The sequence below is a fragment of the Anomaloglossus baeobatrachus genome, chromosome 11, assembly GCF_048569485.1.
Source record: "Anomaloglossus baeobatrachus isolate aAnoBae1 chromosome 11, aAnoBae1.hap1, whole genome shotgun sequence".
NCBI classification, from domain to species: Eukaryota; Metazoa; Chordata; class Amphibia; order Anura; family Aromobatidae; genus Anomaloglossus; species Anomaloglossus baeobatrachus.
Window position 1 is genome coordinate 36,299,299 of NC_134363.1, and position 13,960 is coordinate 36,313,258.

Below are 13,960 nucleotides of genomic sequence, written 5' to 3' on the forward strand. Positions count from 1 at the left end.
AACCCGTGCATCCAGGAGAAATATTCATATATATCATGATCAGAGATCACAAGTTAAATATCATAATAGGAGGATTAAATGACCTAGTGTTATAAATCTCAATACAACAGTCCATATTCAAAGAGAAAAGAAAATAAAAAAACAAATCAGAAGAGACAAACTCCATAGAATGACAGAGAACAGTATCATAGTATCACCCACCTAAAATACAGTCACTAATTGAGATTATTTGCTAGGCAACGGAGGTTGCATCAAAATACAGGCAGCATATGAGGTGGTATACCTGAGAGATACAAAATAATGTCAGAAAACAAACAATTTTGTTCAATAAAGACAGAACATAAAATAGTCTCACAACACTGGGAGGTACGGGGACCAGGAGGGAACCCAGAAGCTCCCAGGGCACAGAATAAATATCTACCTTGCAGTACTGTATATTGGAGAAAAGGACAAAAAGGTCCAAGGAAGGAGTAAATTGGCTCTTTATCTATCTAGATAGAAAAAAATTTTTTTCATAATCACATCATTAATATCAGTGAGTGTGGCTATAATGATTAAACACTCTCCCATATAATCTTTCCAGTACCTTATATCAAGCTTTGAGGATGGAAATTCCAGCAAAGGGAAAGTGAGTGAGAGCGCTATGTGTGCTTAATGAAACACTACCCAGGCTCATACAAAAGTCTAAGGAATAAATTAAACAATCCAGGTTACAAAGATCACATCCAAAAAAGTGCAACCATAGTGAAGTGACACATTGACTTACTTCAGTTAGGTCAAAAGTGGGGTGAAGGCGCTATGTCTGCAGAGACTCTATAGGATAGTGCAAAAGTGCAATTACATGTTCCACCTAAGAATCATAATAAGATAAAATAAACGAATGACTCAAGGGGGAGGTATAACACTGGCTTTACCAGGGCCAAAAATTGCGGAAATTAGGGATACCAACACTAACATCCACTTTTCAGTACCTTATATCAGGATTTGGGATGAAAGATCCAACAAGGGGAAGTAAGTAAAGGCACTAAGTATGCATACTGAGCCACTCCCCAGGCTCTTCAAGAGTCTATAGGAATAGATTAGATGATACATGTTACAGGGATAACCTACAGACAGGTGCAACATTAGTCAGGTGGCGAATTGACTTACTTTGGTTAGATCAAAATGGGATGCAAGGTGCTCTGGCTGCAGAGAATTTAAATAGAACAATGCAAGAGTGCAACTACATGTTCCACCTAGGAATCATAATAACATAGTTAAGTGATTCAGAAGAGAAATATAGCACTGGCATTACCAAGACCAAACAGCTAAATAAAAGCTAAACCAGCTGTTTGGTCACATGGACCTATATCGGTCCTGAGAACTGGTATCAGCTCTGGTTTAGCTTTTATTGCGATTTGCCCGTGTCACGCAACAGATGGGGGCGGGTACCCACACTAGCGATATCGGGACCGATATCGCAGTGTGTAAAGCCCGCTTTAGATCCCAAATCTCCCAATTTTTTGCAATATAGCCTACAACTATCATTCAATGATCCACTTTCAGCAGAACCATAGTGGGCACTAATATGCAGCCTTAAAACAACATCTTACAGAGATTGAAGTAATATATTATATAAGATAAGTTAATATAAAATACACATTTATCTTCCACTTAAATACATTTATATGTTATCAGTGTCAGTCGTGACCCAGAATTGGAGCGTTTCTTGATTTGCTGGTTTCCATTAAATCACAGTTAGTTCCTTGCATTATGCAACCCGTCTTCGTTTACCTGTGATTGTAAATGGAGAAAAAAACCTCAGTAAAAGCAAAAGTATTTACAAAGTTACTTCACTTTTACATAGCTTTTTATAAAGCATGAAAAACATTTTTTTTCACTGTTTAGTGCCTTTTTATATCTGACAAGGGGGAGTGGCTTCACTGAAAGTGGCCGTGGATTAGTATTTTAATAATTTTCTAGAGTTTTAGCAAAAATTGCAATAAATTGAGAATATATAATTGTTCTAATACAAATCCATACATTTTAGTAATTGGGTCAGCAAAGCAAAAATGCGTAGAAATCCAATATAAATAAAACTAAATCCAAAATTGGAAATGTATTATATCATCAGAATTCAACCAGAATTACTACATTACTTTGGCTTTCAAACAGCAAATAAACTAATAATATATACTGTATTATATATATATATATATATATATATAATGTATATATATACAGGGTGGTCCAAAAGTAGGTGGACAGTATGTGTAATTGGGTTATCAAACATAGTGTAAAGTGAAACTGACTCAGTTGCCCTTAGCAACCAATCAGATTCCACCTTTCATTTTCCAAAGAGTCTGTGAAGAATGAAAGGTGGAATCTGATTGGTTGCTAAGTGCAACTGAGTCAGTTTCACTTTACACCATGTTTGATAACCCTATTACACATACTGTGCACCTACTTTTGGACCACCCTGTATATATATATATTGATAGATAGATATATTTGTCATGTTGGCGTTATCTTATTGCCAATGTATTATGTAACATGATGTTTGGTGTATTAGGGGGTATGTAATGAATCTATAGATAAATTGCTGATTGTTGGGGTCCGACTGCTGAGATCAGCACCAAATGGCAAAACATGGCACTTTTGTCCCCATTAGGATGGAGCGGCAGAGCGATTGTTCCAGTTATTCCCATTGGGGTTGCCGAGTTCCGCACATGGCTTTTTCTGGGGACTCCATAGAGAATAAATGGATCTTTCAATCTGCCACTCCATTTTGTACGGGGATAAAATGTTCTCGTTGGGGATCAGGGCAAGTTCCATTGGTCAGATCTCCACCGATCAGCAAGTTATCATCTCTTCCTTACTTCACTGAACAACCCCTTTAAGTCTGTTGATGACTTATGTGAAACTGAGCTGTGAAATTGGAGAATACATTATTTAGGGGTTGGTTGCAGAGAACATGCAGTGAGAGTCAGTTGCAGAGAGCATGTAATGAGAACAGAGGTACACAGAGGAGATTATTTCTGTCAATATCTCTGGAGAAGGAGGCTGGGAAGAGGAAAAAACTAGACAGGGTGTTGGAGTCATGATGGCTGAAGTAGAAGCAATAACCAAAGTCTAGAGAAGATAGATGTCCAAACTTTTCCCGGGAGATAGAGTAAGGGGTACTTGACATGCTGCGACATCGCTAGCGCTAGCGATTGCTAGCGATGTCGAGCGCGATAGTACCCGCCCCCGTCGCAGATGTGATATGTGCTGATAGCTGCCGTAGTGAACATTATCGCTACGGCAGCTTCATACGCACATACTGTACCTGGTCGGCGACGTCGCGGTGACTGCCGAACAATCCCTCCTTCAAGGGGGAGGTGCGTTCGGCGTCACCGCGACGTCACTAATCGGCCGGCCAATAGAAGTGGAGGGGCGGAGATGAGCGATACATAACATCCCGTCCACCTCCTTTCTTCCGCATTGCCGGTGGACGCAGGTAGGAGATGTTTGTCGCTCATGCGGCTTCACACACAGCGATGTGTGGAGCTGCAGAAACGACAAACAACATCATACCTGCGGTCGAACCGACATTATGGAAATGAACGACGTTACACAGATCAGCGATATTATATGCTTCTGTGCTCGTTCATCGTCGCACCTAGGATTACACGTTGCAATGTCGCTACCGGCGCCGGTTGTGCGTCACTAACGACGTGACCCCGACGATATATCAGTAGCAATGTCGCAACGTGTAAAGCACCCCTAAGAATGAACCAAAGGACTGATCATTAGAGACAGCAGGAGTGGTCCGGAGTGCTGGACTATCACAAGAGTGTGAGGAACGTATGTGAAACAGATGGCTAGGTGACCCTATGCTGATCCTAAGACTGGGGTCCCTCAGCTTACCCTCACACCTGGAGGTACCACCGACCTGGCCCTGCCTCCTGTCCTGGCCCTGATGACAAAGTCCCAACCACCCACACCAACCAGGGGACCGACCAGGACGGCAATCCCCAAAACCCCACAAAATATGAAAAACAGATGGGTAAAATAAAACCTCATACATACTAAAGACCTACACCAGGAACAGCCAAGGATATATGGGAATGGATAACAAGGGAAAGGAGATAGTACAAAAACAACCACTTGCACAAACCATGGGCAGACAGCAACAGACACGTCCTCTCAGGTCCTGGGCTAGCTCCAAACTGAGTTGAATAACCAGCAACTTCTTTAGGAAGTAGAGGGATTAAATACAGCTGATAACAACTAATCAAGTCTGCTGCACCAGGGAACGGATTAACACTTAAATGCCCATGCATGGTCTCAGATGGTAATAGAGAACTCTGATCCTGAGCCTGTCCTTATACATGTGACAACAAGAAGGTGTGAATCCAGTTTGGAAGGCCTGTGTGGGGGGACGTGAACTGTAAACCAGTATCTATGACTAAGCACATTGCTGTAACCTGAAACGCGTTAGCCATATGCCAACTGTGATTTTGAAGTCGCATTCAGTGTGTGCCATATTTATATTGCTTGGTCACTTTTAAAAAGTGTTAAGGAAAAGATGCCTAAAAGAGACATAAAGTGACCTAAGTTTACTAATATGCACCATTTTGGCACAAAATACTGAAATAATCGTAAGGTGGAGTAAGGGCGAAACATAAAATATGAACCATTTGGTTAAAAATCCAATAATTAACTAATGATTGTATTCTAAGTGGAATTAGAAGGGTTGTACACCTCTAGGGAATATAATAATAATAATAATAATAATAATAATTATTATTACTCTTATTATTTTATATTCACTTGCATTTGGGACTAAAAATATTATTTGCAGTTTGGTTTCATTAAAAAAATTTCATCTTTTTGATTTTACAAGTCTTTCGTTTCTTGCATATTCAACTTTGATGTGGTCTGTGGTCATAAATCAGCTAAGGGTAGCTCAGAAAAAGAAAGATAAAATGGACAAAAAAATCTGCGATTGGTTAGAATGAGCTCTCTGATGGATTCTCAGTTAACTCATTTTGCAGTTAGCAATAGACGGTGAAATGCCAAGGCTATAGACATCAAATGATGCAAAATTGTGAAAGAAACTCGATTATAAAAATGCTTTGTCTCAAAAAATATATGCAATTAAATAAGGAAAAAAAGTTGTTCTAAAACTTGAACAGACATAAAATAGACAAAATAAATTACTATTCTCTTCTATAATGTTCTAACATAATATCCCAGAGCCGGAATATGACGTTCTTCGGTGACTATGATGCGGGTTTGGACTGAAACCGCCACAGGAAAACATATTGCAAAATGTCTATCTCAGGAAAAAGTCATGTTCTTGTTTCTGCTTATGAAGGATTTGTGCAACTTTTTGTGACGTTAAACAACTTGTGATATACAGGATGTTAACTTAGAAGAAGTAAAAATAAATATATATATATCTATCTAATATATAAAGCTGAGTGTATGTGTGTGTATGTGTGTGTGTGTATGTCGGCTAAAGGAATCCGCACCGTCGCCTTTACAATCACAACATTTTGCACAGACACCCCATGTGACTCAGGGAACGTCATAGACTATGCTTTGACGGGAAAATTTAACCCTGCGCTTTACAGTTACTCTCCAAAAGTCCTGCCTCCATTAAAGTCAATGGAGCTGCGAGCTACAGCTTATTAATAGCAGCTGTGATTGGTTGCTATAGGAACAAAAAAAAATGTTAGTATAAGAAGCTTATGTGTGAGATAATAAGATGTTGGTGGAGAGACAGATAGAGAAAGAAAGAAAGAGTCAGACAGAGACAGACAGGGAAAGAGACAGAGACAGAAAGCCAAAGAGACAGACAGAGAGACAGACAGAGACAGACAGGGAAAGAGACAAACAGACAGGGAAAGAGACAGGGAAAGAGAGAGACAAGTAAAGAGACAGGGAAAGAGACAGACGTGGAAAGAGACACACGTGGAACGAAACAGACGTGGAACGAGACAGATGGGGAATGAGAAAGACGGGGAAAAGACAGATGGGGAAAGAGACAGATGGGGAAAGAGACAGACTTGGAACGTGAGAGACCGGGAAATAGACTGGGAAAGAGACAGACGGGGAAAGAGACAGACGGGAAAAGAGACTGACAGAGAGATAGAGAGAGACAGACACAGAGAGACACAGAGATAGAGAAACAGACACAGAGATAGAGAGAGACAGACTGAAAGACTGATACAGAGACACACAGAGACATAGAGACAGACATCAGAGACAGACAGACAGAGACTGGGAGAGAGAGAGAGAGAGAGTTACTATCCCTGGCAACGCCCGGGTACTACAGCTAGTATATATATATACTGGGAATCACATTGCTGCGATTTACAGAGAATAGTCTGTCCAAAAAAATAGAGACACTGGGCACATGGTGGACTCAGCCAATTTTTTTCACGTTTGCCCAGCAAAAAAGTATAAAATATCTAATTTGTTATCAAAGAGATATTATTCAGATCTAGATCTATGTATTGATCTTAATTTACCTCTGTTTTTGATTCTTGCTTTCTAGGGATTTTTCTCTCCGAGCTGTCAAAGTAGAGTGATGAAACAGATTGATGAATGACATCTTTAATGTATGACTCACAGATAATTCTATATAGAATTTTGGAGCTTGCATAATTCTTATGTCAGTATATTAATGTGTGGCTTTTAGTTTTAGGGAACTCAGGTCCTTTTTTTTTACTGCTGTAACCAACACAGCAGTGTCCAAGCTGTTGCTTTTAAAGATTTTCTAATTGGGCCCCTCAAGGTTCATGTTACCCTCCTGCTGCTGTATGAGTGTAACATGAACCTTGAGGGGCCCAATTAGAAAATCTGTAAATGCAACAGGCTCCCACATATTCTTTTTTCTTAATACTCAAACCCCAGTGTAACTGCTACCATTGCACCCCCTTTAAATTAACTCCTTCCTGACATGTATAGTGCATGTCAAGTGCAGGAGTATGGACTGAGCCCCCCGGAGCCAGCTGTGCCATACAGCCAGCGCCAATGTCTAACAGCAGAGATCAGAAATATCTCTGATTATTAGTATTCAACCACTGAAAGGTAGTACGTAGTCCGTACTAAAGTATTGGAGGATATAGTTCATGTGATCAAACAACTAAAAAAAAAATTTAAAGTATAAGATTAAAAAAAACATAAAAGTTTAAATCCCCCTCTTTTCCCAATAACAAAATGAATAAATAAAAATAACCTATTTTGTATCACCGTATTTGTAAAACGTCAATCCATGAACATAAATGCAGTAAAGAAAAAAAATCTGAAACGCCAGAATATATATTTTTTTTCATCACAGCCTCTCTCTAAAAATGATAAAAGACAACCAAAAAATTCAAATCTACAAAAAATGAGACCAGTGAAAACTACTAGCCAAAAAACAGGCTCAACTGATGGAAAATTAAAATTGTTTTATGTTCTCAATGGTGACACAAAACAATTTTTTTCTGCAAATTTCTGTTTTTTTTTTTTTTTTTTAGCTAAAAGTATATAAAAAAACTATACAAGTTTGGCATTTAGACATCTCGAACTGTCAGCTGGAGCACTATAGGGTACTGAAATTGTTTTTGGCAATGTAAGTGGACACAAAAGGGTCTTTATCTGGACCAGTTGAATACACATAGGCACAATTTTATTATGACTGGTGTTTTATAAAACAGTCTACAAAATATTTTTTTGGGAATAAATGGTAAAAAATGTATTGAAGGGGTTGTCCACTACCGTATACTATAGTAATGTAAAATAACAGTTTATACTTACCTCCCAGATCAGCGCCATTCCAACGATCTTGGCGCTGCATCTGCTGAAGCTTCCGTGACATAATGTTATGTGGGTGCAGCAGCCTATCAGGAGTCAGTGATGGGCTGCAGCGCTCACACTTACCTAGAATGTAACAGTTTCGGACGAGGAAAGTGTGAGTGCTGCAGCCCATAAGTAGGCAAGTTCATTGGCAAACTGGAATAATGGTGTCAGGTGCTAGACCCTTAAGGCCGCCTTACACGCAACGACATTGCTAACGAGATGTCGTTGGCGGTCACGGAATTCGTGACGCACATCCGGCCTCGTTAGCAACGTCGTTGCGTGTGACACGCAGGAACGACCATTAACGATCAAAATTACTCACCTAATCGTTGATTGTTGACGCGTCGTTCCTTTCACGATTATCGTTGCTGTTGCAGGACACAGGTTGTTCGTCGTTCCTGCGGCAGCACACATCGCTACGTGGGACACCGCAGGAACAAGGAACATCACTGTACCTGCAGCCACCCGCAATGAGGAAGGAAGGAGGTGGGCGGTATGTTACGGCCGCTCATCTCCGATTCTATTGGGCGGCCGCTTAGTTATGCCGCTGTGACGCCACACGAACCGCCCCTTTATAAAGGAGGCGGTTCACCGGCCACAGTGACATCGCTAGGCAGGTAAGTACGTGTGACGGGTGTAAGTGATGTTGTGCGCCACGGGTTGCAATTTGCCTGTGACGCACAACCAATGGGGGCGGGTACGCTCGCTAGCGATATCGATAGCAATATCTCTGCGTGTAAAGTGCCCTTTAGGACCATCCGTGAACATAACTTACTTTCTACATAAAACGTATCACCAATCTCCAGATAAAAACTATTCTGAACTCTCATTACATCCTCAAAATTCCACCAGAGAATTTTTAGGAATCAAACAGCTCCCAAACCCATCTCCATTAGTATTTTTTCCTATATACCACTTGCGTTACATCAGCCTTTTCTATTCAGCTGTAGTTATAGGCAAGTGTGCTCGTCACTGCATCGGGGCGCTAGGGTACACTCCTTACTCAACCGAGTATCGTAGGTGCTTGACCGCCATGCTCGAAACCCCGTCCGGCATCTTTCGTGGATTTTCACAACCAATCGACATGCCAGGATTGCATGCTATACTTGGTAATGCTGTAGCCATGTTAGCCATGTTGGCTATTGGCATTACCGTCATTGGTTGGCATCATCAGGTCTTATATAAGACTCAGGGATCCCAGGACTGTGCGCCCTGGAACTGTGTTGGCTGTAGAGGTGAGTACATATTTTTTTATTTTACCTGGGAGAAACATGTATAATCAGAAGGGATTGTCCTAATAGTGGACAACCCCTTTAATAGAGGTCTACAAATATCTGAAAGGTATTCACAGTGCAGAGGGAACTACCATATTCTTATTAGTATAAGGAAGTACAAGAAGCAATGGGATGAAACTAAAAAGGAAGGAGATACAGTTTAGGAAAAACTTTTTGACAGTGAGGGTAGTCAAAGAGTGGAGCAGGTGGCCACGGGAGGTAGTGAGCTCTCCATCAATAGAAATTGTCAAGCGGAAGCTTGATAAACATATAGCTGGGATGATTTAGGAAAATCTGCACTCACGGGGGATGGACCCGATGGCCCTTGAGGCCCTTTCCAACTCTACCATTCTATGGTTCTATACAGGAGGTTGTGAGCTCTCCATCAATAGAAATTTTCAAGCAGAAGCTTGGTAAACATATAGCTAGGACAATTTAGGAAAATCTGCACTCACGGGGGATGGACCCGATGGCCCTTGAGGCCCCTTCCAACTCTACCATTCTGTGGTTCTATACAGGAGGTTGTGAGCTCTCCATCAATAGAAATTTTCAAGCAGAAGCTTGGTAAACATATAGCTAGGACAATTTAGGAAAATCTGCACTCACGGGAGATGGACCCGATGGCCCTTGAGGCCCCATCCAACTCTACCATTCTGTGGTTCTATACAGGAGGTTGTGAGCTCTCCATCAATAGAAATTTTCAAGCAGAAGTTTGGTAAACATATAGCTAGGACAATTTAGGAAAATCTGCACTCACGGGGTATGATCCGATGGCCCATAAGGTCCCTTCCAACTCTACCATTCTATGGTTCTATGATGCACAGCCTGAAAAAATTATGAAGGAGGGCAGCATACACTCCTTGGAAAAACTAAGAGCGAGGGGCACGTGATAACCCTCTAAAAATTAAGAGAGAGGGCGGCTTGATGAGCCTCTAAAAATTAAGAGCAAGGGCAGCCTAATGACCCTCTAAAAATAAAGAGGGGACGTCCTGATGATACTATGAAATGTAAGAGTGATGAGCCTCTAAATACTAAGAATGAAGGTGGCCTGATGAGCCTATAAAAACTAAGAGTGAGAGCAACCTGATGAGCCTCTAAAAATTAAGAAAGCGGGCAGCCGGATGACCCTCTTAAAATTAAGAGCAAGAACAGCCTTGACAACCCTCTATAAATTGTGACCAAGAGCCAATTGATGACATACTAAAAATTAAGAGCGAAGGTGGCCTGATGAGCCTCTAAAGATTAAGAGCAAGGGCCATCAAATGAGCCTCTAAAAATTAAGAGCGAGGGCCACCTGATGATGCTCTAAAAATTTGGAGTGAGGGCCCCATGATGATCCTGTTGATATTATAACACCAGCATCCCTGCACTGCCCCATCTCCTGGCAGGAACGCTGACATACCACTGCGGCTGCTCATGTGTTGATCCTGCTCTGGTTCCCGCAGTGGCTCCCATTGCAGGTCTCCTGCCCACACACTGAGGTGCATGTTCGCTCAGTTCCCGCTTCTTAAAGGGGCAGTGCGTGTGCTCCAGAAGAGTATCCACTCTATAGCTGGAAGGTACTAGCTATTTAAGGCACCATCCCCTGTAGGGGGGTGCCTGGGCATCTTCTGTATCAATTCTCTTCCACCTGCTAGTGTGTTGTCAGGTCGCTGTGACCTTGTATTCACCTGACTTGAACCTGTCCTACCTAAAGCCAAACCTATCCTGCCTAAACGCAATCCTATCCTGCCTGAACCAGAAACTTTCCTGTCTGCAGACTGCACCTAAACCCAATTCTGTGTCCATCTGCACCTGAACCTAAACCTTTTGCATTTGCACTTGAACCTGAACTTGTTCAGTTTGTACTAGCCATCCCATCTGAACCAGTACTAATTACAAGTGCGGGAGGCATTTACACTACATCCTGGACAGGGAATTGGCAAGCACGTAGCACAGGGGAAGAAGCAGTGGTGTTACCCACAGACACTAATTGTGGACCCAGGCATTCAGCCCACCTAGTCAGGTGCTTTGAGGACATGTGCCTGAGCATGCTGGTGGTGGTCAGGCTCATAGTGGTCAGGCCCCTGCTGATCTTGGTATGGCACAGGTTAAAAATGGCCATTCTTTTCTCATCTGCAATTTCTTTCAAAAAGTGCCAGACTGGAGAACACCTAACCCTTGGCCTGGAAACTTGCTGCACGTGGGTGCTATGGGGAACAATTGTCCTCCATCTCCCTCTAGCCACCCTATTGCCTCTTCCTACCAGTTACAGTGCTGTGGATTACTCCCTCTCTGCAATGCTGTCCTCACTCTGCATGTCACCTTCCCAGGTTGGGTCAGTGACTTCATCATTCACCACCTCGTCTTCCACTTCCACACTCTGGTCCTCCTGGCTTGTTAACTTAACAACATCTCATGTTGGCAACTGTGTCTCATCATCATCTACCTCTTGAGACTCTAATTGCCATTTCCCACCATTGTCTTCTTGTGATTCAAATATTTGGGCCTCACTACACACGACCTACTCATGTCCCTCTTGAAACATGCAGGGTGTGAGGTCAAAATCAATAAATGGAAATGTGAAGAGCTCCTCAGAGTGTCCAAGTGTGGAATCACTTGTCTCCTGGGACTCACCATCATGGGAGGAAGTAGGATCAGGGTGAGGATTTTGTGGTCCAGACTCTTGACTAATAAGTCTGGTCTGTGTGGAAGACAGGGTGGCGCTAGGAAACATACTGGAAGCATTATCTGCCATCCAACCAACCACCTGTTTGCACTGTTTTGGATTCAAGAGTGGTGTCCCTTGCCCCCTACAAAGTGGGACTGAAAGCTAGGTCTTGTGGATAAGCGTGATTTTTATGCTCCCGCAACAGGCCCCAGCAGTGACCTGGGAGTTACAGATGCATCCAGGCATCTTCTCCACGCTGTTCCCATTTGAGTGCTGTTTCCATCCATTTCAGAGATTTTTTCCGCCCCACAGCCCTCCTGGTAGGGTCTTCATAAAAATGCTTGCGTTTCACATTGATTTCCATTATATTCATTACTCAAGTCAAGCCCGTGTGAGTGTTCGACCTACTCAATTTGGGTATCGACCACTCAAACATTTTAGTGCTCGCTCATCACTATTGAGCTGAAATTCACTTAATGGTCGGTCCTTGATTTCTCAAAAAAAAAAAGAAAAGATTGATCTTCCCTGCCTGAGCTCCTACCGGTGAAGGTGTGAATGTTCGGTGTTGTAGGATGTTGTAAGACATGAAGAGTAGAGTTATTCAAAGAACGGAGAGGAATCTATAGCAAACATCTAGTTCGGGTGTAAGTTGGAACACCACCATACTTCCTAATAGAAGCATGAAGAACTCATTGCTTGCTTGCCCAAATTCTTCTACGAGAATGGGCAACTTGATCCTTGGGTCTTTCCTTTGACTAACGTTGTAGGGTAGTATTCAAATAAGTCATTGTTTAGGTAAAAGAAGACATGGAAAGTATAAAGATTGGAGGTACATTTTGACATGTTTGCTTTGGTCCTCAATAGATCTTGCCCAAGTCAACAGAAATGTTACTGGTCAATGTAACAAAGACGAGTCCCTCATTGTGAAAAGGCATTAAGCATAACCGTCAAATTTCGAGAACATGAACAAGTATAAATGATATATAGAAGCCATATTTAGAAATACCATGTCTCCTGATGAGTATAAACATGAGAATCACGATGACGATCAGTAACAACAGTACTCCAACCACAATCCCAGCTATTGCACCACCGCTCAATCCCGAAGCTGCGGATTAGGAGGGAAACGTAAATTTAGGAGTTGGAAAGAAAGACAACTACTCTACATGCTTGTTGGGATAGATGATCTGTACTCTTCATTTAAAGAGTAGCTGCACTTTCACAAAACTTCTGACATGTCGTAAAGTTTTTAGTGGTAGGGGCCGGGTGCTTAAAAGGAACCTGTCAACAGATTTGGCGACAATAAGCTGCGGCCACCACCAGTGGGCTCTTATAGACAGCCTTCTAACATGCTGTATATAAGAGCCCAGGCCACTGTGTACAACATAAAGAAACACTTTATAATACTCACCTAAAGGGTGGTGCGGTGCAGACTGGTCGGATCGGTGCCTCCGTTCTCTGGGTCCGTCGCCTCCTCTTTCGGCCATCTTTGTCCTCCTTCTTCTGAAGCCTGGGTGCATGACACACCCTACATCATCCACACTAGCCGGCATTGAGGTCCTGCGCATGCGCACTACAATACTTTTTTGATCTGCCCAGCTTAGGACAGATCAAAGTGCGCCTGCGCAGGACCTAAATGCCGGCTAGTGTGGATGACGTAGGATATGTCATGCACCCAGGCTTCAGAAGAAGGAGTACAAAGATGGGCGAAAGAGGAGGGGACGGACCCGGAGAACGGAGACACCCATACGACTGGTCTGCATGTTAGAATGCTGTATATAAGAGCCCACTGGTGGTGGCCACAGTTCATAGTCACCAAATCTGGTGAAAGGTTCCCTTTAAATCACCACTGATTACTGAAAGAACAGACACTATTTGATTCCTGTCTTTTCCATTGCACTCATCATCATTCAAGAATAGTAGCGTTCAGTTGAGCTCTTTTGCCCCTCTATTTTAGCTCTCAGTGGGGATTTCAGCACCAAGAGCCTTGACGATCAAACCTTCCAATATGTGACGAACCGTATCTCACAACCCCACTCTAATAAGTCGGGGTCACGCGATATGGTTTTGCCACTTCTGCCCACACGTGACGTTCCGTACCTCCCAGGGATACGTAAGGTCAGCTTGGCACAGTTTTCCATAGACACCCCCTGTCCACACGGGCATGGAGAGGGAGAAAGGGTGATTCACGCAACCTCCGGCATGGCACCACACTCGTTTA

General features: G+C 42.5%; 1 protein-coding gene across 1 annotated transcript in view; it reads right to left on the reverse strand.

Annotated features, from left to right (window-relative positions):
• Nucleotides 1-13,960, reverse strand: part of LOC142255782 (cell adhesion molecule CEACAM5-like) — a 65,243-nt gene that overhangs the window by 5,475 nt on the left and 45,808 nt on the right. The window contains exon 11 of the mRNA XM_075327228.1: nt 6,501-6,609. Within this exon, the coding sequence (XP_075183343.1) occupies nt 6,501-6,609 (109 nt within the window). The remainder of the gene's footprint in view (nt 1-6,500; nt 6,610-13,960) is intronic.